The 24,404-nt window shown below is 47.3% G+C and overlaps 1 protein-coding gene across 1 annotated transcript in view; it reads left to right on the top strand.

The window, feature by feature from the left end:
* LOC110513407 (solute carrier family 15 member 1) overlaps window positions 1-24,404 on the top strand; it is a 69,779-nt gene that overhangs the window by 14,192 nt on the left and 31,183 nt on the right. Inside the window, exons 3-11 of the mRNA XM_090206984.1 lie at window positions 49-133; window positions 547-688; window positions 1,741-1,860; window positions 2,031-2,130; window positions 4,940-5,030; window positions 8,166-8,249; window positions 8,376-8,458; window positions 10,188-10,274; window positions 11,432-11,521. Of these exons, the coding sequence (XP_090063110.1) occupies window positions 49-133; window positions 547-688; window positions 1,741-1,860; window positions 2,031-2,130; window positions 4,940-5,030; window positions 8,166-8,249; window positions 8,376-8,458; window positions 10,188-10,274; window positions 11,432-11,521 (882 nt within the window). The remainder of the gene's footprint in view (window positions 1-48; window positions 134-546; window positions 689-1,740; window positions 1,861-2,030; window positions 2,131-4,939; window positions 5,031-8,165; window positions 8,250-8,375; window positions 8,459-10,187; window positions 10,275-11,431; window positions 11,522-24,404) is intronic.

The following is a 24,404-nucleotide window of genomic DNA, read 5'->3' on the forward strand; positions in this document are numbered from 1 at the left end:
TGGTCAAATAAAGGTCAACTCCAAATGTGTCTGCTACTCTGTGTCCAGGTGGATGTGTGCGGGTATCCTCTCAGTATCTTCTTCATCGTGGTCAATGAGTTCTGTGAACGTTTCTCCTACTATGGCATGCGAGGTGAGCCAATCACACCTCTCTATGTTGACCGATAGCAGAGAGCTGAGCCAATCACACAAAACACCTCTCTATGTTGACAGATAGCAGAGAGCTGAGCCAATCACACCTCTCTATGTTGACCGATAGCAGAGAGCTGAGCCAATCACACAACACACCTCTCTATGTTGACAGATAGCAGAGAGCTGAGCCAATCACACCTCTCTATGTTTACAGATAGCAGAGAGCTGAGCCAATCACACCTCTCTCTGTTGACAAATAGCAGAGAGCTGAGCCAATCACACCTCTCTATGTTGACAAATAGCAGTGTTTACTACAGAATGTAAATAAGTCTTTGGTAGTTACATTTCATTGACCAATGTTAAGGACTGGTCCTGTAGATGGACATATTGAGTGGTTCTGTTGTCCCCCCGTAGCGGTGTTGGTCCTGTACTTCAGGTATTTCCTGAAGTGGGATGATGACCTGGCCACCTCTATCTATCACACCTTCATCGCTCTCTGCTACCTGACTCCTATACTGGGGGCCATAGTGGCAGACTCCTGGCTGGGGAAGTTCAAGTGAGTCCAAACCCAGTACATCCACATATTATCTGATCTTCTATAGGATATCTGGGGATTGTAGTTCCCTCGCTTGTAGTTGTCTGCCCTCCTGGTAAATCCCTTTCATTCGTTTTTCTCCCCCTCACACACTTTTTACTTTGCAAAAACAAATTAAATAGATAATATAGAAAAGTTAAATAAAAAATGAACAGTAAACATAATACTCACAAAAGTTCCATATTATGTATATTTACAGTGTTTTAATGATGTCCAAATGGTTAAAGTACAAAAGGGAAAATAAATCAACATAAATATGGGTTGTATTTGCAATGGTGTGTGTTCTTCACTGGTTGCCCGTTTCTTGTGGCAACAGGTCACAAATCATGCTGCTGTGATGGCACACTGTGGAATTTAACCCAGTAGATATAGGAGTTTATCAAGATTGGGTTTGTTTTCGAATTGTTCTCTCCCTCTCTCTCTCTCCTCTCTCTCTTTCCCCTCTCTCTCGCTCTCTTTCCTCTCTCTCTCCTCTCTCTCTTTCCTCTCTCTCTCCTCTCTATCTTTCCTCTCTCTCGCCTCTCTCTCTTTCCTCTCTCTCTCCTCTCTCTCTTTCCTCTCTCTCTCCTCTCTCTCTTTCCTCTCTCTCTTCCCTCTCTCTCTCGCTCTCTTTCCTCTCTCTCTCCTCTCTCTCTCCTCTCTCTCTTTCCTCTCTCTCTCCTCTCTCTCTCCTCTCTCTCTTTCCTCTCTCTCTCTCCTCTCTCTCTCCTCTCTCTCTCTCCTCTCTCTTTCCTCTCTCTCTCCTCTCTCTCTTTCCTCTCTCTCCTCTCTCTCTTTCCTCTCTCTCTCCTCTCTCTCTCCTCTCTCTCTCTCCTCTCTCTCTTTCCTCTCTCTTTCCTCTCTCTCTCTCCTCTCTCTCTCCTCTCTCTCTCCTCTCTCTCTCTCCTCTCTCTTTCCTCTCTCTCTTTCCTCTCTCTCCTCTCTCTCCTCTCTCTCTCTCCTCTCTCTTTCCTCTATCTCTCCTCTCTCTCTCCTCTCTCTCTCTCCTCTCTCTCTTTCCTCTCTCTCCCCAGGACTATTGTCTATTTATCCATCGTCTATACGGTGGGACAGGTCGTCATGGCAGTAAGCGCCATACACGACATCACAGACACAGACAGGGACGGGACCCCTGACAACATGACCTTCCATGTGTGAGTTCATCTGCTGTGCACCCCAAACACAACATCCTATATAAGCCTGTACAACAGCATTGTAAAAATATTTGAGTTGTGTAAACTTAGTCAATTCATGTTGACTCAACTGCTATGATATGAGTTCCATTAGTTGAACTGATAAGTGATGTGCTGTTCTCTCCCCTCAGTGCCATGTCTATGGTTGGCCTGTTCCTCATCGCTCTGGGGACGGGGGGCATCAAACCCTGTGTCGCTGCCTTTGGAGGAGACCAGTTTGAAGACCACCAGGTTGGTAACGCTAGCGGAGCAGCCATTTTAGAGTCTGTCTCTACCGACCTCGGTCATTACTGTAGTGTATACTTAATTTTAGAGTCTGTCTCTACCGACCTCGGTCTTTACAGTAGTGTAGACTCCATTTTAGAGTCTGTCTCTACCAACCTCGGTCTATACGGTAGTTTAGACTCTATTTTAGAGTCTGTCTCTACCGACCTCGGTTAGAGTCTGTCTCTACCGACCTCGGTTAGAGTCTGTCTCTACCGACCTCGGTCTATACAGTGGTGTAGACTCCATTTTTGAGACTGTCTCTACCAACCTCGGTTAGAGTCTGTCTCTACCGACCTCGGTTAGAGTCTGTCTCTACCGACCTCGGTTAGAGTCTGTCTCTACCAACCTCGGTTAGAGTCTGTCTCTACCGACCTCGGTCAGTACAGTAGTGTAGACTCCATTTTAGAGTCTGTCTCTACCGACCTCGGTTAGAGTCTGTCTCTACCGACCTCGGTTAGAGTCTGTCTCTACCGACCTCGGTTAGAGTCTGTCTCTACCGACCTCGGTTAGAGTCTGTCTCTACCGACCTCGGTTAGAGTCTGTCTCTACCGACCTCGGTTAGAGTCTGTCTCTACCGACCTCGGTTAGAGTCTGTCTCTACCGACCTTGGTCAGTACAGTGGTGTAGACTCCATTTTTGAGTCTGTCTCTACCGACCTCGGTTAGAGTCTGTCTCTACCGACCTCGGTTAGAGTCTGTCTCTACCAACCTCGGTTAGAGTCTGTCTCTACCGACCTCGGTCAGTACAGTGGTGTAGACTCCATTTTAGAGTCTGTCTCTACCAACCTCGGTCTATAAGGTAGTGTAGACTCTCTTTTAGAGTCTGTCTCTACCGACCTCGGTTAGAGTCTGTCTCTACTGACCTCTGACCTCGGTCTTTACAATAGTGTAGACTCCATTTTAGATTCTGTCTCTACCGACCTCTGTCTATACGGTAGTGTAGACTCAATTTTAGAGTCTGTCTCTACCGACCTCGGTAAGAGTCTGTCTCTACCGACCTCGGTTAGAGTCTGTCTCTACCGACCTCGGTTAGAGTCTGTCTCTACCGACCTCGGTTAGAGTCTGTCTCTACCGACCTCGGTAAGAGTCTGTCTCTACCGACCTCGGTTAGAGTCTGTCTCTACTGACCTCCGGTTAGAGTCTGTCTCTACTGACCTCAGTCATTACAATAGTGTAGACTCCATTTTAGATTCTGTCTCTACCGACCTCTGTCTTTACAGTAGTGTAGACTCCAGACTCAGGAAGTAGTGATCAGCATGGTTTATCAACGTGACTTCAGTCATTATCAGTGCTGAGCCAGCAGAACACATCCCAGATGGTTGTTTAATAACCATTAACCCTGGTTACCTACTGGAAGGTGCATTTAGGTCAAAGGTTATAGAGCATCATGTTGCTGATTGTGGATTAATCTAAACACCTTGAATCTCCAGCAGATAGATGGTGCTGCTAGCTATGGTTAGATACAAATGCCAAGGTCAGATGTTTGCAGTTCTAAACCTGTTCTCCTGTCCATGTCTCCTGTCCATGTCTCATGTCCTCCTGTCCCCCTGTCCATGTCTCCTGTCCTCCTGTCCCCCTGTCCATGTCTCTTGTCCTCCTGTTCTCCTGTCCTCCTGATCTCATGTCCATGTCTCCTGTCCTCCTGTTCTCCTGTCCTCCTGTTCTCCTGTCCATGTCTCCTGTCCTCCTGTTCTCCTGTCCATGTCTCCTGTCCTCCTGTCCTCCTGTCCATGTATCCTGTCCTCCTGTCCATGTCTCCTGTCCTCCTGTCCTCCTGTCCATGTATCCTGTCCTCCTGTCCTCCTGTCCATGTCTCCTGTCCTCCTGTTCTCCTGTCCATGTCTCCTGTCCTCCTGTCCTCCTGTCCATGTCTCCTGTCCTCCTGTCCTCCTGTCCATGTCTCCTGTCCTCCTCCTGTCCTCCTGTCCTCATATCCTCCTGTCCATGTATCCTGTCCTCCTGTCCATGTCTCCTGTCCTCCTGTCCTCCTGTCCATGTCTCCTGTCCTCCTGTCCTCCTGTCCATGTCTCCTGTCCTCCTCCTGTCCTCCTGTCCTCCTGTCCTCCTGTCCATGTCTCCTTTCCTCCTGTCCTCCTGTCCATGTCTCCTGTCCTCCTGTCTTCCTGTCTTCCTGTCCACCTGTCCTCCTGTCCATGTCTCCTGTCCTCCTGTCCATGTCTCCTGTCCTCCTGTCCATGTCTCCTGTCCTCTTGTCCTTCTGTCCTCCTGTCTCCTGTCCTCCTGTCCATGTCTCCTGTCCTCCTGTCCTCCTGTCCATGTCTCCTGTCCTCCTGTCCATGTCTCCTGTCCTCCTGTCCATGTCTCCTGTCCTCCTGTCTCCTGTCCTCCTGTCCATGTCTCCTGTACTCCTGTCCTCCTGTCCATGTCTTCTGTCCTCCTGTCCATGTCTCCTGTCCTCTTGTCCTTCTGTCCTCCTGTCCATGTCTCCTGTCCTCTTGTCCTTCTGTCCTCCTGTCTCCTGTCCTCCTGTCCATGTCATCTGTCCTCATGTCCTCCTGTCCATGTCACCTGTCCTCATGTCCTCCTGTCCATGTCTCCTGTCCTCCTGTCCTCCTGTCCATGTCTCCTGTCTTCCTGTCCTCCTGTTCTCCTGTCCTCCTGTCCTCCTGTCTCCTGTCCTCCTGTCCATGTCTCCTGTCTTCCTGTCCTCCTGTCCTCCTGTCTCCTGTCCTCCTGTCCATGTCTCCTGTCTTCCTGTCCTCCTGTCCTCCTGTCCTCCTGTCCTCCTGTCCTCCTGAAAATACATTCTCCAGGAGAAACAGAGGAGCACGTTCTTCTCCATCTTCTACCTGTCAATCAACGCTGGTAGTCTCCTGTCTACTGTCATTACACCCATCCTCCGAGGTATGACCATAACCCTAAACTAACACAATACTTGTTCTCCTGTCTACTGTCATTACACCCATCCTCAGAGGTACGACCATAACCCTAAACTAACACAATACCTGGTCAGACTTTACATTACTAACCCTAAACTAACACAATACCTGGTCAGACTTTACATTACTAACTCTAAACTAACACAATACCTGGTCAGACTTTACATTTCTAACCCTAAACTAACACAATACCTGGTCAGACTTTACATTACTAACCCTAAACTAACACAATACCTGGTCAGACTTTACATTACTAACTCTAAACTAACACAATACCTGGTCAGACTTTACATTACTAACCCTAAACTAACACAATACCTGGTCAGACTTGACTACTACTAACCCTAAACTAACACAATACCTGGTCAGACTTTACATTACTAACCCTAAACTAACACAATACCTGGTCAGACTTTACATTACTAACCCTAAACTAACACAATACCTGGTCAGACTTTACATTACTAACCCTAAACTAACACAATACCTGGTCAGACTTGACTACTACTAACTCTAAACTAACACAATACCTGGTCAGACTTTACATTACTAACTCTAAACTAACACAATATCTGGTCAGACTTTACATTACTAACCCTAAACTAACACAATACCTGGTCAGACTTTACATTACTAACTCTAAACTAACACAATACCTGGTCAGACTTTACATTACTAACCCTAAACTAACACAATACCTGGTCAGACTTGACTACTACTAACTCTAAACTAACACAATACCTGGTCAGACTTTACATTACTAACTCTAAACTAACACAATATCTGGTCAGACTTTACATTACTAACCCTAAACTAACACAATACCTGGTCAGACTTTACATTACTAACTCTAAACTAACACAATACCTGGTCAGACTTTACATTACTAACTCTAAACTAACACAATACCTGGTCAGACTTTACATTACTAACTCTAAACTAACACAATACCTGGTCAGAGTTTACATTACTAACCCTAAACTAACACAATACCTGGTCAGACTTTACATTACTAACCCTAAACTAACACAATACCTGGTCAGACTTGACTACTACTAACTCTAAACTAACACAATACCTGGTCAGACTTTACATTACTAACTCTAAACTAACACAATACCTGGTCAGACTTTACATTACTAACTCTAAACTAACACAATACCTGGTCAGACTTGACTACTACTAACCCTAAACTAACACAATATCTGGTCAGACTTTACATTACTAACCCTAAACTAACACAATACCTGGTCAGACTTTACATTACTAACTCTAAACTAACACAATACCTGGTCAGACTTTACATTACTAACCCTAAACTAACACAATACCTGGTCAGACTTGACTACTACTAACTCTAAACTAACACAATACCTGGTCAGACTTTACATTACTAACTCTAAACTAACACAATATCTGGTCAGACTTTACATTACTAACCCTAAACTAACACAATACCTGGTCAGACTTTACATTACTAACTCTAAACTAACACAATACCTGGTCAGACTTTACATTACTAACTCTAAACTAACACAATACCTGGTCAGACTTTACATTACTAACTCTAAACTAACACAATACCTGGTCAGAGTTTACATTACTAACCCTAAACTAACACAATACCTGGTCAGACTTTACATTACTAACCCTAAACTAACACAATACCTGGTCAGACTTGGCTACTACTAACTCTAAACTAACACAATACCTGGTCAGACTTTACATTACTAACTCTAAACTAACACAATACCTGGTCAGACTTTACATTACTAACTCTAAACTAACACAATACCTGGTCAGACTTGACTACTACTAACCCTAAACTAACACAATACCTGGTCAGACTTGACTACTACTAACTCTAAACTAACAGAATACCTGGTCAGACTTTACATTACTAACTCTAAACTAACACAATACCTGTTCTCCTGTCTACTGTCATTACACCCATCCTCAGAGGTACGACCATAACCCTAAACTAACACAATATCTGGTCAGACTTGACTACTACTAACCCTAAACTAACACAATACCTGGTCAGACTTTACATTACTAACCCTAAACTAACACAATACCTGGTCAGACTTTACATTACTAACCCTAAACTAACACAATACCTGGTCAGACTTTACATTACTAACTCTAAACTAACACAATATCTGGTCAGACTTGATTACTACTAACCCTAAACTAACACAATACCTGGTCAGACTTTACATTACTAACCCTAAACTAACACAATACCTGGTCAGACTTTACATTACTAACCCTAAACTAACACAATACCTGGTCAGACTTTACATTACTAACTCTAAACTAACACAATACCTGGTCAGACTTTACATTACTAACCCTAAACTAACACAATACCTGGTCAGAGTTTACATTACTAACCCTAAACTAACACAATACCTGGTCTGACTTTACATTACTAACCCTAAACTAACACAATACCTGGTCAGACTTTACATTACTAACTCTAAACTAACACAATACCTGGTCAGACTTTACATTACTAACTCTAAACTAACACAATACCTGGTCAGACTTTACATTACTAACTCTAAACTAACACAATACCTGGTCAGACTTTACATTACTAACTCTAAACTAACACAATACCTGGTCAGACTTTACATTACTAACTCTAAACTAACACAATACCTGGTCAGACTTGACTACTACTAACCCTAAACTAACACAATACCTGGTCAGAGTTTACATTACTAACCCTAAACTAACACAATACCTGGTCAGACTTTACATTACTAACCCTAAACTAACACAGTACCTGGTCAGACTTTACATTACTAACTCTAAACTAACACAATACCTGGTCAGACTTTACATTACTAACTCTAAACTAACACAATACCTGGTCAGAGTTTACATTACTAACCATAAACTAACACAATACCTGGTCAGACTTTACATTACTAACTCTCAACTAACACAATACCTGGTCAGACTTTACATTACTAACTCTAAACTAACACAATGCCTGGTCAGACTTGGCTATGGTTATGCCTGTGCAATAGGGCCAGTTCCTCCATCCAATAGCGCATTGAGCCCGAAGCATGTGTGTTCCCTCCTCCAGGTCAGGAGTGTGGTATCCACTCCCAACAGAAGTGTTATCCTCTGGCCTTCGGCGTCCCTGCAGCCCTCATGGTGGTGGCTCTCAGTGAGTACTGTTACCACTACATGGAGGAGCTTCCTTCCTCTCCTTGCCTCTATCAACCATCAATATTGATCTGAACTCTGTCTCTGTCTAGTTAACAGAGGTGGACGTCTTTCTGTGTTTCCACAGTCGTGTTCATTATGGGCAGTGGCATGTACAACAAGACTGCTCCTAAAGGCAACATTATGCTGGAGGTCTGCAAGTGTATCGGGGTAAGACAGTCTAATAACACACAGACAGTAAGGGGGTAAGACAGTCTAATAACATACAGACAGTAAGGAATGAAACAGTCTAGTAGCATTCAGTAAGGGATGAGACAGACTAATAACATACAGACAGTAAGGGGGTAAGACAGTCTAGTAACATACATACAGTAAGGGATGAGACAGACTAATAACATACAGACAGTAAGGGGGTAAGACAGTCTAATAACATACAGACAGTAAGGGGATAAGACAGTCTAATAACATACAGTAAGGGATGAGACAGACTAATAACACACAGACAGTAAGGGATGAGACAGACTAATAACATACAGACAGTAAGGGGGTAAGACAGTCTAGTAACATACATACAGTAAGGGATGAGACAGACTAATAACATACAGACAGTAAGGGGGTAAGACAGTCTAATAACATACAGACAGTAAGGGGATAAGACAGTCTAATAACATACAGTAAGGGATGAGACAGACTAATAACATACAGACAGTAAGGGATGAGACAGTCTAGTAACATACAGACAGTAAGGGATGAGACAGTCTAGTAGCATACAGACAGTAAGGGGGTAAGACAGTCTAATAACATACAGACAGTAAGGGGGTAAGACAGTCTAATAACATACAGGCAGTAAGGGGTAAGACAGTCTAATAACATACAGACAGTAAGGGGGTAAGACAGTCTAATAACATACAGACAGTAAGGGGATAAGACAGTCTAATAACATACAGACAGTAAGGGTTGAGACAGTCTAATAACATACAGACAGTAAGGGATGAGACAGTCTAGTAGCATACAGACAGTAAGGGGGTAAGACAGTCTAATAACATACAGACAGTAAGGGGGTAAGACAGTCTAATAACATACAGGCAGTAAGGGGTAAGACAGTCTAATAACATACAGACAGTAAAGGATGAGACAGTCTAGTAGCATACAGACAGTAAGGGGGTAAGACAGTCTAGTAACATACAGACAGTAAGGGATGAGACAGTCTAATAACATACAGACAGTAAGGAGGTAAGACAGTCTAATAACATACAGACAGTAAGGAGGTAAGACAGTCTAATAACATACAGACAGTAAGGAGGTAAGACAGTCTAATAACATACAGACAGTAAGGGGGTAAGACAGTCAAATAACATACAGACAGTAAGGGGGTAAGACAGTCAAATACCATACAGACAGTAAGGGGGTAAGACAGTCTAATAACATACAGACAGTAAGGGGATAAGACAGTCTAATAACATACAGACAGTAAGGGTTGAGACAGTTTAATAACATACAGGCAGTAAGGGGTAAGACAGTCAGATAGCATACAGACAGTAAGGGATGAGACAGTTTAATAACATACAGACAGTAAGGGGGTAAGACGGTCTAATAACATACAGACAGTAAGGGATGAGACAGTTTAATAACATACAGACAGTAAGGTGGTAAGACAGTCTAGTAACATACAGACAGTAAGGGATGAGACAGTCTAATAACATACAGACAGTAAGGGGGTAAGACAGTCTAGTAACATACAGACAGTAAGGAGGTAAGACAGTCTAATAACATACAGACAGTAAGGGATGAGACAGTAATAAAATACAGACAGTAGAAGACTTACAGTGTCATATCTTTCCATGTGAAACTCTACAGGAAGTGAATGTGATATTCAACAACAATGTCTGGTTTTCAGCAGAGCTATTAAGTGTTTTTGTGTTCTTTCGCTCCTCTCTAGTTTGCCATAAAGAACCGGTTCAGACATCGCAGCAAGACGTTCCCTAAGAGAGAACACTGGATGGACTGGGCCCATGAGAAATATGACGTAGGGCCATGTTCATCGGCCAATGGGAAAACCAGCACAACCAAATTAGCAGTTCATAAAACTGTTGAAAATGAAAGTCAACTGAAGGATGTTTACAACACAGAGAACTCATTAATAAATCCTTCCTCTCCTCTTCTTCCTCCTTCTCCTCTCCTCTCTGCTCTCCTTCTCTCTCCTCCTCCTCTCCTTTCTGCTCTCCTCCTCCCATCCTCCTCTCTCCTTCCCCTTCTCTCCTCTCTCCTCCTCCCTCCTCTCTCCTTCCCCTCTCCTCTCTGCTCTCCTCCTCCTCCCCGTCCTCCTCTCTCCTCCTCCTTCTCTCCTCTCTCCTCCTCCCCGTCCTCCTCTCTCCTCTTCCTCCCATCCTCCTCTCTCCTCCTCTCCTTTCTGCTCTCCTCCTCCCATCCTCCTCTCTCCTCCTCCTCTCCTTTCTGCTCTCCTCCTCCCGTCCTCCTCTCTCCTCCTCCTCTCCTTTCTACTCTCCTCCTTCTCCCATCCTCCTCTCTCCTCCTCCCGTCCTCCTCTCTCCTCCTCCTCTCCTTTCTGCTCTCCTCCTCCCGTCCTCCTCTCTCCTCCTCATCTCCTTTCTGCTCTCCTCCTTCTCCCATCCTCCTCTCTCCTCCTCCTCCCATCCTCGTCTCTCCTCCTCCTCTCCTTTCTGCTCTCCTCTTCCTCCCATCCTCCTCTCTCCTCCTCCTCTCCTTTCTGCTCTCCTCCTCCTCCTGTCCTGCTCTCTCCTCCTCCTTCTCCTCCTCCTTCTCCTTTCCTCTCTCCTCCTCTTCCTCTCCATCCTCCTCTCTCCTCCTCCTTCTTCTCTCCTTTCTCCTCCTCCCATCCTCCTCCTCCCGTCCTCCTCACGTCCTCCTCCTTCTCCTCTCCTCTCTCCTCCTCCTCCCCATCCTCCTCTCTCCTCCTCCTTCTTCTCTCCTTTCTCCTCCTCCTCCCATCCTCCTCTCTCCTCCTCCTCTCCTTTCTGCTCTCCTCCTCCTCCTCCCTGCCTCCTCTCTCCTCCTCCTCTCCTTTCTGCTCTCCTCCTCCTCATCCTCCTCTCTCCTCCTCCTCTCCTTTCTTCTCTCCTCTTCCCGTCCTCCTCTCTCCTCCTCCTTCTCTCCTCTCTCCTCTTCCTGCCCGTCCTCCACTTTCCTCCTCCTCTCCTCCAGAAATTGCTGGTGGCCCAGGTGAAGATGGTGCTGAAGGTTCTGTTTCTCTACATCCCCCTTCCCATGTTCTGGACTCTGTTTGACCAACAGGTAAGAACCCTAACTCTAAACCCATCCATCTAAGTAACATAATGAAAAAATCCCTATCAAAATGTGTCATTTTAATCTAGAGATATCTGTTTCAGCTAGAGATATCAGTTTCAGCTAGACAGATCAGTTTCAGCTAGACAGATCAGTTTCAGCTAGACAGATCAGTTTCAGCTAGAGAGATCCGTTTCAGCTAGATAGATCCGTTTCAGCTAGAGAGATCTGTTTCAGCTAGAGAGATCGGTTTCAGCTAGATAGATCCGTTTCAGCTAGATAGATCGGTTTCAGCTAGATAGATCTGTTTCAACTAGAGAGATCAGTTTCAGCTAGATAGATCGGTTTCAGCTAGATAGATCGGTTTCAGCTAGATAGATCGGTTTCAGCTAGACAGATCTGTTTATGGTACAGATATCAATTTAAGATAGATATATTTTTTGCATTGGCTGTGTCTCAATCCAATCGTCCGCCGATGTTCCGCATCGGCAGTGAAAGGTGGCAGGGCGAGAGCGCTCTTTGGCAGACCATGAGACAATTCATCTGAAGGTACCCGGTGCTGGTTTGAAAAATTCATGGAATTATGAAGGTAGATTTGAACCTACCCACATGTTGGGAACCCCTAAACTACCCCGTAACCCTTAAAATAACCCCTAAGACTACTCACCCTAACCCCTAACCCCTAAGACTACTCACCCTAACCCCTAAGACTACTCACCCTAACCCCTAACGCCTAAGACTACTCACCCTAACCCCTAACCTCTAACCCCTAAGACTACTCACCCTAACCCCTAACCCCTAAAACTACTCACCCTAACCCCTAACCCCTAACCCCTAAGACTACTCTCCCTAACCCCTAACCCCTAAGATTACTCACCCTAACCACTAACACATAAGACTACTCACACTAACCCCTAACCCTTAAGACTACTCACCCTACCCCCTAACCCCCTAACCCCTAAGACTACTCACTCTAACCCCTAAGACTACTCACCCTAATCCCTAACCCCTAAGACTACTCACCCTAACCCCTAACCCCTAAGATTACTCACTCTAACCCCTAACCCCTAAGACTACTCACCCTAACCCCTAACCCCTAATACTACTCACCCTAACCCCTAACCCCTAAGACTACTCACCCTAACCCCTAACTCCTAAGACTACTCACCCTAACCCCTAACCCCTAATACTACTCACCCTAACCCCTAACCCCTAAGACTACTCACCCTAACCCCTAACCCCTAAGACTACCCACCCTAACCCCTAACCCCTAAGATTACTCACCCTAACCCCTAACCCCTAATACTACTCACCCTAACCCCTAACCCCTAAGACTACTCACCCTAACCCCTAACCCATAAGACTACTCACCCTAACCCCTAACCCCTTAGACGACTCACCCTAACCCCTAACCCCTAAGACTACTCACCCTAACCCTTAACCCCTAACCGCTAAGAATACTCACCCAAACCCCTAACCCCTTAGACTACTCACCCTAACCCCTAACCCCTTAGACTACTCACCCTAAACCCTAACCCCTTAGACTACTCACCCTAACTCCTAACCCCAAAGACTACTCACCCTAACCCTTAACCCCTAACCCCTAAGACTACTCACCCTAACCCCTAACCCCTTAGATTACTCACCCTAACCCCTAACCCCTAAGACTACTCACCCTAATCCCTAACCCCAAAGACTACTCACCCTAACCCCTAACCCCTAAGACTACTCACCCTAACCCCTAACCCATAAGACTACTCACCCTAACCCCTAACCCCTTAGACTACTCAACCTAACCCTTAACCCCTAACCCCTAATACTACTCACCCTAACCCCTAACCCCTTAGACTACTCACCCTAACCCCTAACCCCTTAGACAACTCACCCTAACCCCTAACCCCTTAGACTACTCACCCTAACCCCTAACGCCAAAGACTACTCACCCTAACCCTTAACCCCTAACCCCTAAGACTACTCACCCTAGCCCCTAACCCCATAGACTACTCACCCTAACCCCTAACCCCTAAGACTACTCACCCTAATCCCTAACCCCAAAGACTACTCACCCTAAATTCTAACCCCTAAGACTACTCACCCTAACCCCTAACCCCTAAGACTACTCACCCTAACCCCTAACTCCTAAGACTACTCACCCTAAACCCTAACCCCTAAGACTATTCACCCTAACCCCTAACCCCTAACCACTAAGACTATTCACCCTAATCCCTAACCCCTAAGATTACTCACCCTAACCCCTAAGACTACTCACCCTAACCCCTAAAACTACTCACCCTAACCCCTAAGACTACTCACCCTAACCCCTAACCCCTAAGACTACTCACCCTAACCCCTAAGACTACTCACCCTAACCCCTAAGACTACTCACCCTAACCCCTAAGACTACTCACCCTAACCCCTAGCCCCTAATACTACTCACCCTAACCCCTAACCGCTAAGACTACTCACCCTAACCCCTAACCCAGAAGACTACTCACCCCAACCCCTAACCTCTAAGACTACTCACCCTAAACCCTAACCCCTAAGACTATTCACCCTAACCCCTAACCCCTAAAACTACTCACCCTAACCCCTAAGACTACTCACCCTAACCCCTAACCCCTAACCCCTAAGACTACTCACCCTAACCCCTAACCCCTAAGACTACTCACCCTAACCCCTAACCCCTAAGACTACTCACCCTAACCCCTAAGACTACTCATCCTAACCCCTAAGCCCTAAGACTGCTCACCATAACCCTTAACCCCTAAGACTACTCACCCTAACCCCTAAGACTACTCACCCTAACCCCTAACCCCTAAGACTACTCACCCTAACCCCTAACCCCTAACCCCTAAGACTACTCACCCTAACCCCTAACTCCTAAGACTACTCACCCTAAACCCTAACCCCTAAGACTATTCACCCTAACCCCTAACCACTAAGACTATTCACCCTAATCCCTAACCCCTAAGATTACTCACCCTAACCCCTAAGACTACTCACCCTAACCCCTAAAACTACTCACCCTAACCCCTAAGACTACTCACCCTAACCCCTAACCCCTAAGACTACTCACCCTAACCCCTAAGACTACTCACCCTAACCCCTAAGACTACTCACCCTAACCCCTAAGACTACTCACCCTAACCCCTAGCCCCTAATACTACTCACCCTAACCCCTAACCGCTAAGACTACTCACCCTAACCCCTAACCCAGAAGACTACTCACCCTAACCCCTAACCTCTAAGACTACTCACCCTAAACCCTAACCCCTAAGACTATTCACCCTAACCCCTAACCCCTAAAACTACTCACCCTAACCCCTAAGACTACTCACCCTAACCCCTAACCCCTAACCCCTAAGACTACTCACCCTAACCCCTAACCCCTAAGACTACTCACCCTAACCCCTAACCCCTAAGACTACTCACCCTAACCCCTAAGACTACTCATCCTAACCCCTAACCCCTAAGACTGCTCACCATAACCCTTAACCCCTAAGACTACTCACCCTAACCCCTAACCCCTAACCCCTAAGACTACTCACCCTAACCCCTAACCCCTAAGACTACTCACCCTAGCCCCTAACCCCATAGACTACTCACCCTAACCCCTAACCCCTAAGACTACTCACCCTAATCCCTAACCCCAAAGACTACTCACCCTAAATTCTAACCCCTAAGACTACTCACCCTAACCCCTAACCCCTAAGACTACTCACCCTAACCCCTAACTCCTAAGACTACTCACCCTAAACCCTAACCCCTAAGACTATTCACCCTAACCCCTAACCCCTAACCACTAAGACTATTCACCCTAATCCCTAACCCCTAAGATTACTCACCCTAACCCCTAAAACTACTCACCCTAACCCCTAAGACTACTCACCCTAACCCCTAACCCCTAAGACTACTCACCCTAACCCCTAAGACTACTCACCCTAACCCCTAAGACTACTCACCCTAACCCCTAAGACTACTCACCCTAACCCCTAGCCCCTAATACTACTCACCCTAACCCCTAACCGCTAAGACTACTCACCCTAACCCCTAACCCAGAAGACTACTCACCCTAACCCCTAACCTCTAAGACTACTCACCCTAAACCCTAACCCCTAAGACTATTCACCCTAACCCCTAACCCCTAAAACTACTCACCCTAACCCCTAAGACTACTCACCCTAACCCCTAACCCCTAACCCCTAAGACTACTCACCCTAACCCCTAACCCCTAAGACTACTCACCCTAACCCCTAACCCCTAAGACTACTCACCCTAACCCCTAAGACTACTCATCCTAACCCCTAACCCCTAAGACTGCTCACCATAACCCTTAACCCCTAAGACTACTCACCCTAACCCCTAAGACTACTCACCCTAACCCCTAACCCCTAAGACTACTCACCCTAACCCCTAACCCCTAACCCCTAAGACTACTCACCCTAACCCCTAACTCCTAAGACTACTCACCCTAAACCCTAACCCCTAAGACTATTCACCCTAACCCCTAACCACTAAGACTATTCACCCTAATCCCTAACCCCTAAGATTACTCACCCTAACCCCTAAGACTACTCACCCTAACCCCTAAAACTACTCACCCTAACCCCTAAGACTACTCACCCTAACCCCTAACCCCTAAGACTACTCACCCTAACCCCTAAGACTACTCACCCTAACCCCTAAGACTACTCACCCTAACCCCTAAGACTACTCACCCTAACCCCTAGCCCCTAATACTACTCACCCTAACCCCTAACCGCTAAGACTACTCACCCTAACCCCTAACCCAGAAGACTACTCACCCTAACCCCTAACCTCTAAGACTACTCACCCTAAACCCTAACCCCTAAGACTATTCACCCTAACCCCTAACCCCTAAAACTACTCACCCTAACCCCTAAGACTACTCACCCTAACCCCTAACCCCTAACCCCTAAGACTACTCACCCTAACCCCTAACCCCTAAGACTACTCACCCTAACCCCTAACCCCTAAGACTACTCACCCTAACCCCTAAGACTACTCATCCTAACCCCTAACCCCTAAGACTGCTCACCATAACCCTTAACCCCTAAGACTACTCACCCTAACCCCTAACCCCTAACCCCTAAGACTACTCACCCTAACCCCTAACCCCTAAGACTACTCACCCTAACCCCTAACCCCTAACCCCTAAGACTACTCACCCTAAGCCCTAACACTACTCACCCTAACCCCTAACCCCTAAGACTACTCACTCTAACCCCTAAGACTACTCACCCTAACCTCTAAGACTACTCACCCTAACCCCTAACCTCTAACCCCTAAGACTACTCACCCTAACCACTAACTCCTAAGACTACTCACCCTAACCCCTAACCCCTAAGATTACTCACCCTAACCCCTAACCCCTAACCCCTAAGACTACTCACCCTAACCCTAACCCCTTAGACTACTCACCCTAACCCCTAACCCCTAAGACTACTCACCCTAATCCCTAACCCCTAAGACTACTCACCCTAACCCCTAACCCCTAAGACTACTCACCCTAAACCCTAACCCCTAAGACTACTCACCCTAACCCCTGACCCCTAAGACTACTCACCCTAACCCCTAACCCCTAAGACTACTCACCCTAACCCCTAAGACTACTCACCCTAACCCCTAGGACTACTCACCCTAACCCCTAACCCCTAACCCTAACCCCTAAGACTACTCACCCTAACCCCTAAGACTACTCACCCTAACCCCTAAGACTACTCACCCTAACCCCTACCCCCTAATACTACTCACTCTAACCCCTAACCCCTAACCTCTAACCCCTAAGACTACTCACCCTAACCCCTAACCCCTAAGACTACTCACCCTAACCCCTAACCCCTAAGACTACTCACCCTAACCCATAAGACTACTCACCCTAACCCCTAAGACTACTCACCCTAACCCCTAAGACTACTCACCCTAACCCCTAACCCAACCCATAACCCCTAAGACTACTCACCCTAACCCCTAAGACTACTCACCCTAACCCCTAAGACTACTCACCCTAACCCCTAAGACTACTCACCCTAACCCCTAACCCCTAACCCCTAAAACTACTCACCCTAACCCCTAACCCCTAACCCCTAAGACTATTCACCCTAACCCCTAACCCCTAATACTACTCACCCTAACCCCTAATCCTACTCACCCTAACCCCTAACCCCTAAGACTACTCACCCTAACCCCTAAGACTACTCACCCTAACCCCTAATCCCACTCACCCTAACCCCTAACCCCTAAGACTACTCACCCTAACCCCTAAGACTACTCACCCTAACCCCTAAGACTACTCACCCTAACCCCTAAGACTACTCACCCTAACCCCTACCCCCTAATACTACTCACCCTAACCCCTAACCCCTAACCTCTAACCCCTAAGACTACTCACCCTAACCCCTAACCCCTAAGACTACTCACCCTAACCCCTAACCCCTAAGACTACTCACCCTAACCCATAAGACTACTCACCCTAACCCCTAAGACTACTCACCCTAACCCCTAAGACTACTCACCCTAACCCCTAACCCAACCCATAACCCCTAAGACTACTCACCCTAACCCCTAAGACTACTCACCCTAACCCCTAAGACTACTCACCCTAACCCCTAAGACTACTCACCCTAACCCCTAACCCCTAACCCCTAAGACTACTCACCCTAACCCCTAACCCCTAACCCCTAAGACTATTCACCCTAACCCCTAACCCCTAATACTACTCACCCTAACCCCTAATCCTACTCACCCTAACCCCTAACCCCTAAGACTACTCACCCTAACCCCTAAGACTACTCACCCTAACCCCTAATCCTACTCACCCTAACCCCTAACCCCTAAGACTACTCACCCTAACCCCTAAGATTACTCACCCTAACCCCTAAGACTACTCACCCTAACCCCTACCCCCTAATACTACTCACCCTAACCCCTAACCCCTAACCTCTAACCCCTAAGACTACTCACCCTAACCCCTAACCCCTAAGACTACTCACCCTAACCCCTAACCCCTAAGACTACTCACCCTAACCCATAAGACTACTCACCCTAACCCCTAAGACTACTCACCCTAACCCCTAAGACTACTCACCCTAACCCCTAACCCAACCCATAACCCCTAAGACTACTCACCCTAACCCCTAAGACTACTCACCCTAACCCCTAAGACTACTCACCCTAACCCCTAACCCCTAACCCCTAAGACTACTCACCCTAACCCCTAACCCCTAACCCCTAAGACTATTCACCCTAACCCCTAACCCCTAATACTACTCACCCTAACCCATAATCCTACTCACCCTAACCCCTAACCCTTAAGACTACTCACCCTAACCCCTAAGACTACTCACCCTAACCCCTAATCCTACTCACCCTAACCCCTAACCCCTAAGACTACTCACCCTAACCCCTAAGACTACACACCCTAACCCATAAGACTACTCACCCTAACCCCTAAGACTACTCACCCTAACCCCTAAGACTACTGACCCTAACCCCTAACCCAACCCATAACCCCTAAGACTACTCACCCTAACCCCTAAGACTACTCACCCTAACCCCTAAGACTACTCACCCTAACCCCTAAGACTACTCACCCTAACCCCTAACCCCTAACCCCTAAAACTACTCACCCTAACCCCTAACCCCTAACCCCTAAGACTATTCACCCTAACCCCTAACCCCTAATACTACTCACCCTAACCCCTAATCCTACTCACCCTAACCCCTAACCCCTAAGACTACTCACCCTAACCCCTAAGACTACTCACCCTAACCCCTAATCCCACTCACCCTAACCCCTAACCCCTAAGACTACTCACCCTAACCCCTAAGACTACTCACCCTAACCCCTAAGACTACTCACCCTAACCCCTAAGACTACTCACCCTAACCCCTACCCCCTAATACTACTCACCCTAACCCTTAACCCCTAACCTCTAACCCCTAAGACTACTCACCCTAACCCCTAACCCCTAAGACTACTCACCCTAACCCCTAACCCCTAAGACTACTCACCCTAACCCATAAGACTACTCACCCTAACCCCTAAGACTACTCACCCTAACCCCTAAGACTACTCACCCTAACCCCTAACCCAACCCATAACCCCTAAGACTACTCACCCTAACCCCTAAGACTACTCACCCTAACCCCTAAGACTACTCACCCTAACCCCTAAGACTACTCACCCTAACCCCTAACCCCTAACCCCTAAGACTACTCACCCTAACCCCTAACCCCTAAGACTATTCACCCTAATCCCTAACCCCTAAGATTACTCACCCTAACCCCTAAGACTACTCACCCTAACCCCTAAAACTACTCACCCTAACCCCTAAGACTACTCACCCTAACCCCTAACCCCTAAGACTACTCACCCTAACCCCTAAGACTACTCACCCTAACCCCTAAGACTACTCACCCTAACCCCTAAGACTACTCACCCTAACCCCTAGCCCCTAATACTACTCACCCTAACCCCTAACCGCTAAGACTACTCACCCTAACCCCTAACCCAGAAGACTACTCACCCTAACCCCTAACCTCTAAGACTACTCACCCTAAACCCTAACCCCTAAGACTATTCACCCTAACCCCTAACCCCTAAAACTACTCACCCTAACCCCTAAGACTACTCACCCTAACCCCTAACCCCTAACCCCTAAGACTACTCACCCTAACCCCTAACCCCTAAGACTACTCACCCTAACCCCTAACCCCTAAGACTACTCACCCTAACCCCTAAGACTACTCATCCTAACCCCTAACCCCTAAGACTGCTCACCATAACCCTTAACCCCTAAGACTACTCACCCTAACCCCTAACCCCTAACCCCTAAGACTACTCACCCTAACCCCTAACCCCTAAGACTACTCACCCTAACCCCTAACCCCTAAGACTACTCACCCTAAGCCCTAACACTACTCACCCTAACCCCTAACCCCTAAGACTACTCACTCTAACCCCTAAGACTACTCACCCTAACCTCTAAGACTACTCACCCTAACCCCTAACCTCTAACCCCTAAGACTACTCACCCTAACCACTAACTCCTAAGACTACTCACCCTAACCCCTAACCCCTAAGATTACTCACCCTAACCCCTAACCCCTAACCCCTAAGACTACTCACCCTAACCCTAACCCCTTAGACTACTCACCCTAACCCCTAACCCCTAAGACTACTCACCCTAATCCCTAACCCCTAAGACTACTCACCCTAACCCCTAACCCCTAAGACTACTCACCCTAAACCCTAACCCCTAAGACTACTCACCCTAACCCCTGACCCCTAAGACTACTCACCCTAACCCCTAACCCCTAAGACTACTCACCCTAACCCCTAAGACTACTCACCCTAACCCTAACCCCTAGGACTACTCACCCTAACCCCTAACCCCTAACCCTAACCCCTAAGACTACTCACCCTAACCCCTAAGACTACTCACCCTAACCCCTAAGACTACTCACCCTAACCCCTACCCCCTAATACTACTCACCCTAACCCCTAACCCCTAACCTCTAACCCCTAAGACTACTCACCCTAACCCCTAACCCCTAAGACTACTCACCCTAACCCCTAACCCCTAAGACTACTCACCCTAACCCATAAGACTACTCACCCTAACCCCTAAGACTACTCACCCTAACCCCTAAGACTACTCACCCTAACCCCTAAGACTACTCACCCTAACCCCTAAGACTACTCACCCTAACCCCTAACCCCTAACCCCTAAAACTACTCACCCTAACCCCTAACCCCTAACCCCTAAGACTATTCACCCTAACCCCTAACCCCTAATACTACTCACCCTAACCCCTAATCCTACTCACCCTAACCCCTAACCCCTAGGACTACTCACCCTAACCCCTAAGACTACTCACCCTAACCCCTAATCCCACTCACCCTAACCCCTAACCCCTAAGACTACTCACCCTAACCCCTAAGACTACTCACCCTAACCCCTAAGACTACTCACCCTAACCCCTAAGACTACTCACCCTAACCACTACCCCCTAATACTACTCACCCTAACCCCTAACCCCTAACCTCTAACCCCTAAGACTACTCACCCTAACCCCTAACCCCTAAGACTACTCACCCTAACCCCTAACCCCTAAGACTACTCACCCTAACCCATAAGACTACTCACCCTAACCCCTAAGACTACTCACCCTAACCCCTAAGACTACTCACCCTAACCCCTAACCCAACCCATAACCCCTAAGACTACTCACCCTAACCCCTAAGACTACTCACCCTAACCCCTAAGACTACTCACCCTAACCCCTAAGACTACTCACCCTAACCCCTAACCCCTAACCCCTAAGACTACTCACCCTAACCCCTAACCCCTAACCCCTAAGACTATTCACCCTAACCCCTAACCCCTAATACTACTCACCCTAACCCCTAATCCTACTCACCCTAACCCCTAACCCCTAAGACTACTCACCCTAACCCCTAAGACTACTCACCCTAACCCCTAATCCTACTCACCCTAACCCCTAACCCCTAAGACTACTCACCCTAACCCCTAAGATTACTCACCCTAACCCCTAAGACTACTCACCCTAACCCCTACCCCCTAATACTACTCACCCTAACCCCTAACCCCTAACCTCTAACCCCTAAGACTACTCACCCTAACCCCTAACCCCTAAGACTACTCACCCTAACCCCTAACCCCTAAGACTACTCACCCTAACCCATAAGACTACTCACCCTAACCCCTAAGACTACTCACCCTAACCCCTAAGACTACTCACCCTAACCCCTAACCCAACCCATAACCCCTAAGACTACTCACCCTAACCCCTAAGACTACTCACCCTAACCCCTAAGACTACTCACCCTAACCCCTAAGACTACTCACCCTAAACCCTAACCCTTAACCCCTAAGACTACTCACCCTAACCCCTAACCCCTAACCCCTAAGACTATTCACCCTAACCCCTAACCCCTAATACTACTCACCCTAACCCATAATCCTACTCACCCTAACCCCTAACCCTTAAGACTACTCACCCTAACCCCTAAGACTACTCACCCTAACCCCTAATCCTACTCACCCTAACCCCTAACCCCTAAGACTACTCACCCTAACCCCTAAGACTACTCACCCTAACCCATAAGACTACTCACCCTAACCCCTAAGACTACTCACCCTAACCCCTAAGACTACTGACCCTAACCCCTAACCCAACCCATAACCCCTAAGACTACTCACCCTAACCCCTAAGACTACTCACCCTAACCCCTAAGACTACTCACCCTAACCCCTAAGACTACTCACCCTAACCCCTAACCCCTAACCCCTAAAACTACTCACCCTAACCCCTAACCCCTAACCCCTAAGACTATTCACCCTAACCCCTAACCCCTAATACTACTCACCCTAACCCCTAATCCTACTCACCCTAACCCCTAACCCCTAAGACTACTCACCCTAACCCCTAAGACTACTCACCCTAACCCCTAATCCCACTCACCCTAACCCCTAACCCCTAAGACTACTCACCCTAACCCCTAAGACTACTCACCCTAACCCCTAAGACTACTCACCCTAACCCCTAAGACTACTCACCCTAACCCCTACCCCCTAATACTACTCACCCTAACCCTTAACCCCTAACCTCTAACCCCTAAGACTACTCACCCTAACCCCTAACCCCTAAGACTACTCACCCTAACCCCTAACCCCTAAGACTACTCACCCTAACCCATAAGACTACTCACCCTAACCCCTAAGACTACTCACCCTAACCCCTAAGACTACTCACCCTAACCCCTAACCCAACCCATAACCCCTAAGACTACTCACCCTAACCCCTAAGACTACTCACCCTAACCCCTAAGACTACTCACCCTAACCCCTAAGACTACTCACCCTAACCCCTAACCCCTAACCCCTAAGACTACTCACCCTAACCCCTAACCCCTAACCCCTAACACTATTCACCCTAACCCCTAACCCCTAATACTACTCACCCTAACCCCTAATCCTACTCACCCTAACCCCTAACCCCTAAGACTACTCACCCTAACCCCTAAGACTACTCACCCTAACCCCTAATCCTACTCACCCTAACCCCTAACCCCTAAGACTACTCACCCTAACCCCTAAGACTACTCACCCTAACCCCTAAGACTACTCACCCTAACCCCTACCCCCTAATACTACTCACCCTAACCCCTAACCCCTAACCTCTAACCCCTAAGACTACTCACCCTAACCCCTAACCCCTAAGACTACTCACCCTAACCCATAACCCCTAACCCCTAAGACTACTCACCCTAACCCATAAGACTACTCACCCTAACCCCTAAGACTACTCACCCTAACCCCTAAGACTACTCACCCTAACCCCTAACCCAACCCATAACCCCTAAGACTACTCACCCTAACCCCTAAGACTACTCACCCTAACCCCTAAGACTACTCACCCTAACCCCTAAGACTACTCACCCTAACCCCTAACCCCTAACCCCTAAGACTACTCACCCTAACCCCTAACCCCTAAGACTATTCACCCTAACCCCTAACCCCTAATACTACTCACCCTAACCCATAATCCTACTCACCCTAACCCCTAACCCTTAAGACTACTCACCCTAACCCCTAAGACTACTCACCCTAACCCCTAATCCTACTCACCCTAACCCCTAACCCCTAAGACTACTCACCCTAACCCCTAAGACTACTCACCCTAACCCCTAAGACTACTCACCCTAACCCCTAAGACTACTCACCCTAACCCCTAACCCCTAACCCCTAAGACTACTCACCCTAACCCCTAACCCCTAACCCCTAAGACTATTCACCCTAACCCCTAACCCCTAATACTACTCACCCTAACCCCTAATCCTACT

This window comes from Oncorhynchus mykiss, chromosome 18, assembly GCF_057628025.1.
Source record: "Oncorhynchus mykiss isolate SJ-2025 chromosome 18, ASM5762802v1, whole genome shotgun sequence".
Classification (NCBI taxonomy): domain Eukaryota; kingdom Metazoa; phylum Chordata; class Actinopteri; order Salmoniformes; family Salmonidae; genus Oncorhynchus; species Oncorhynchus mykiss.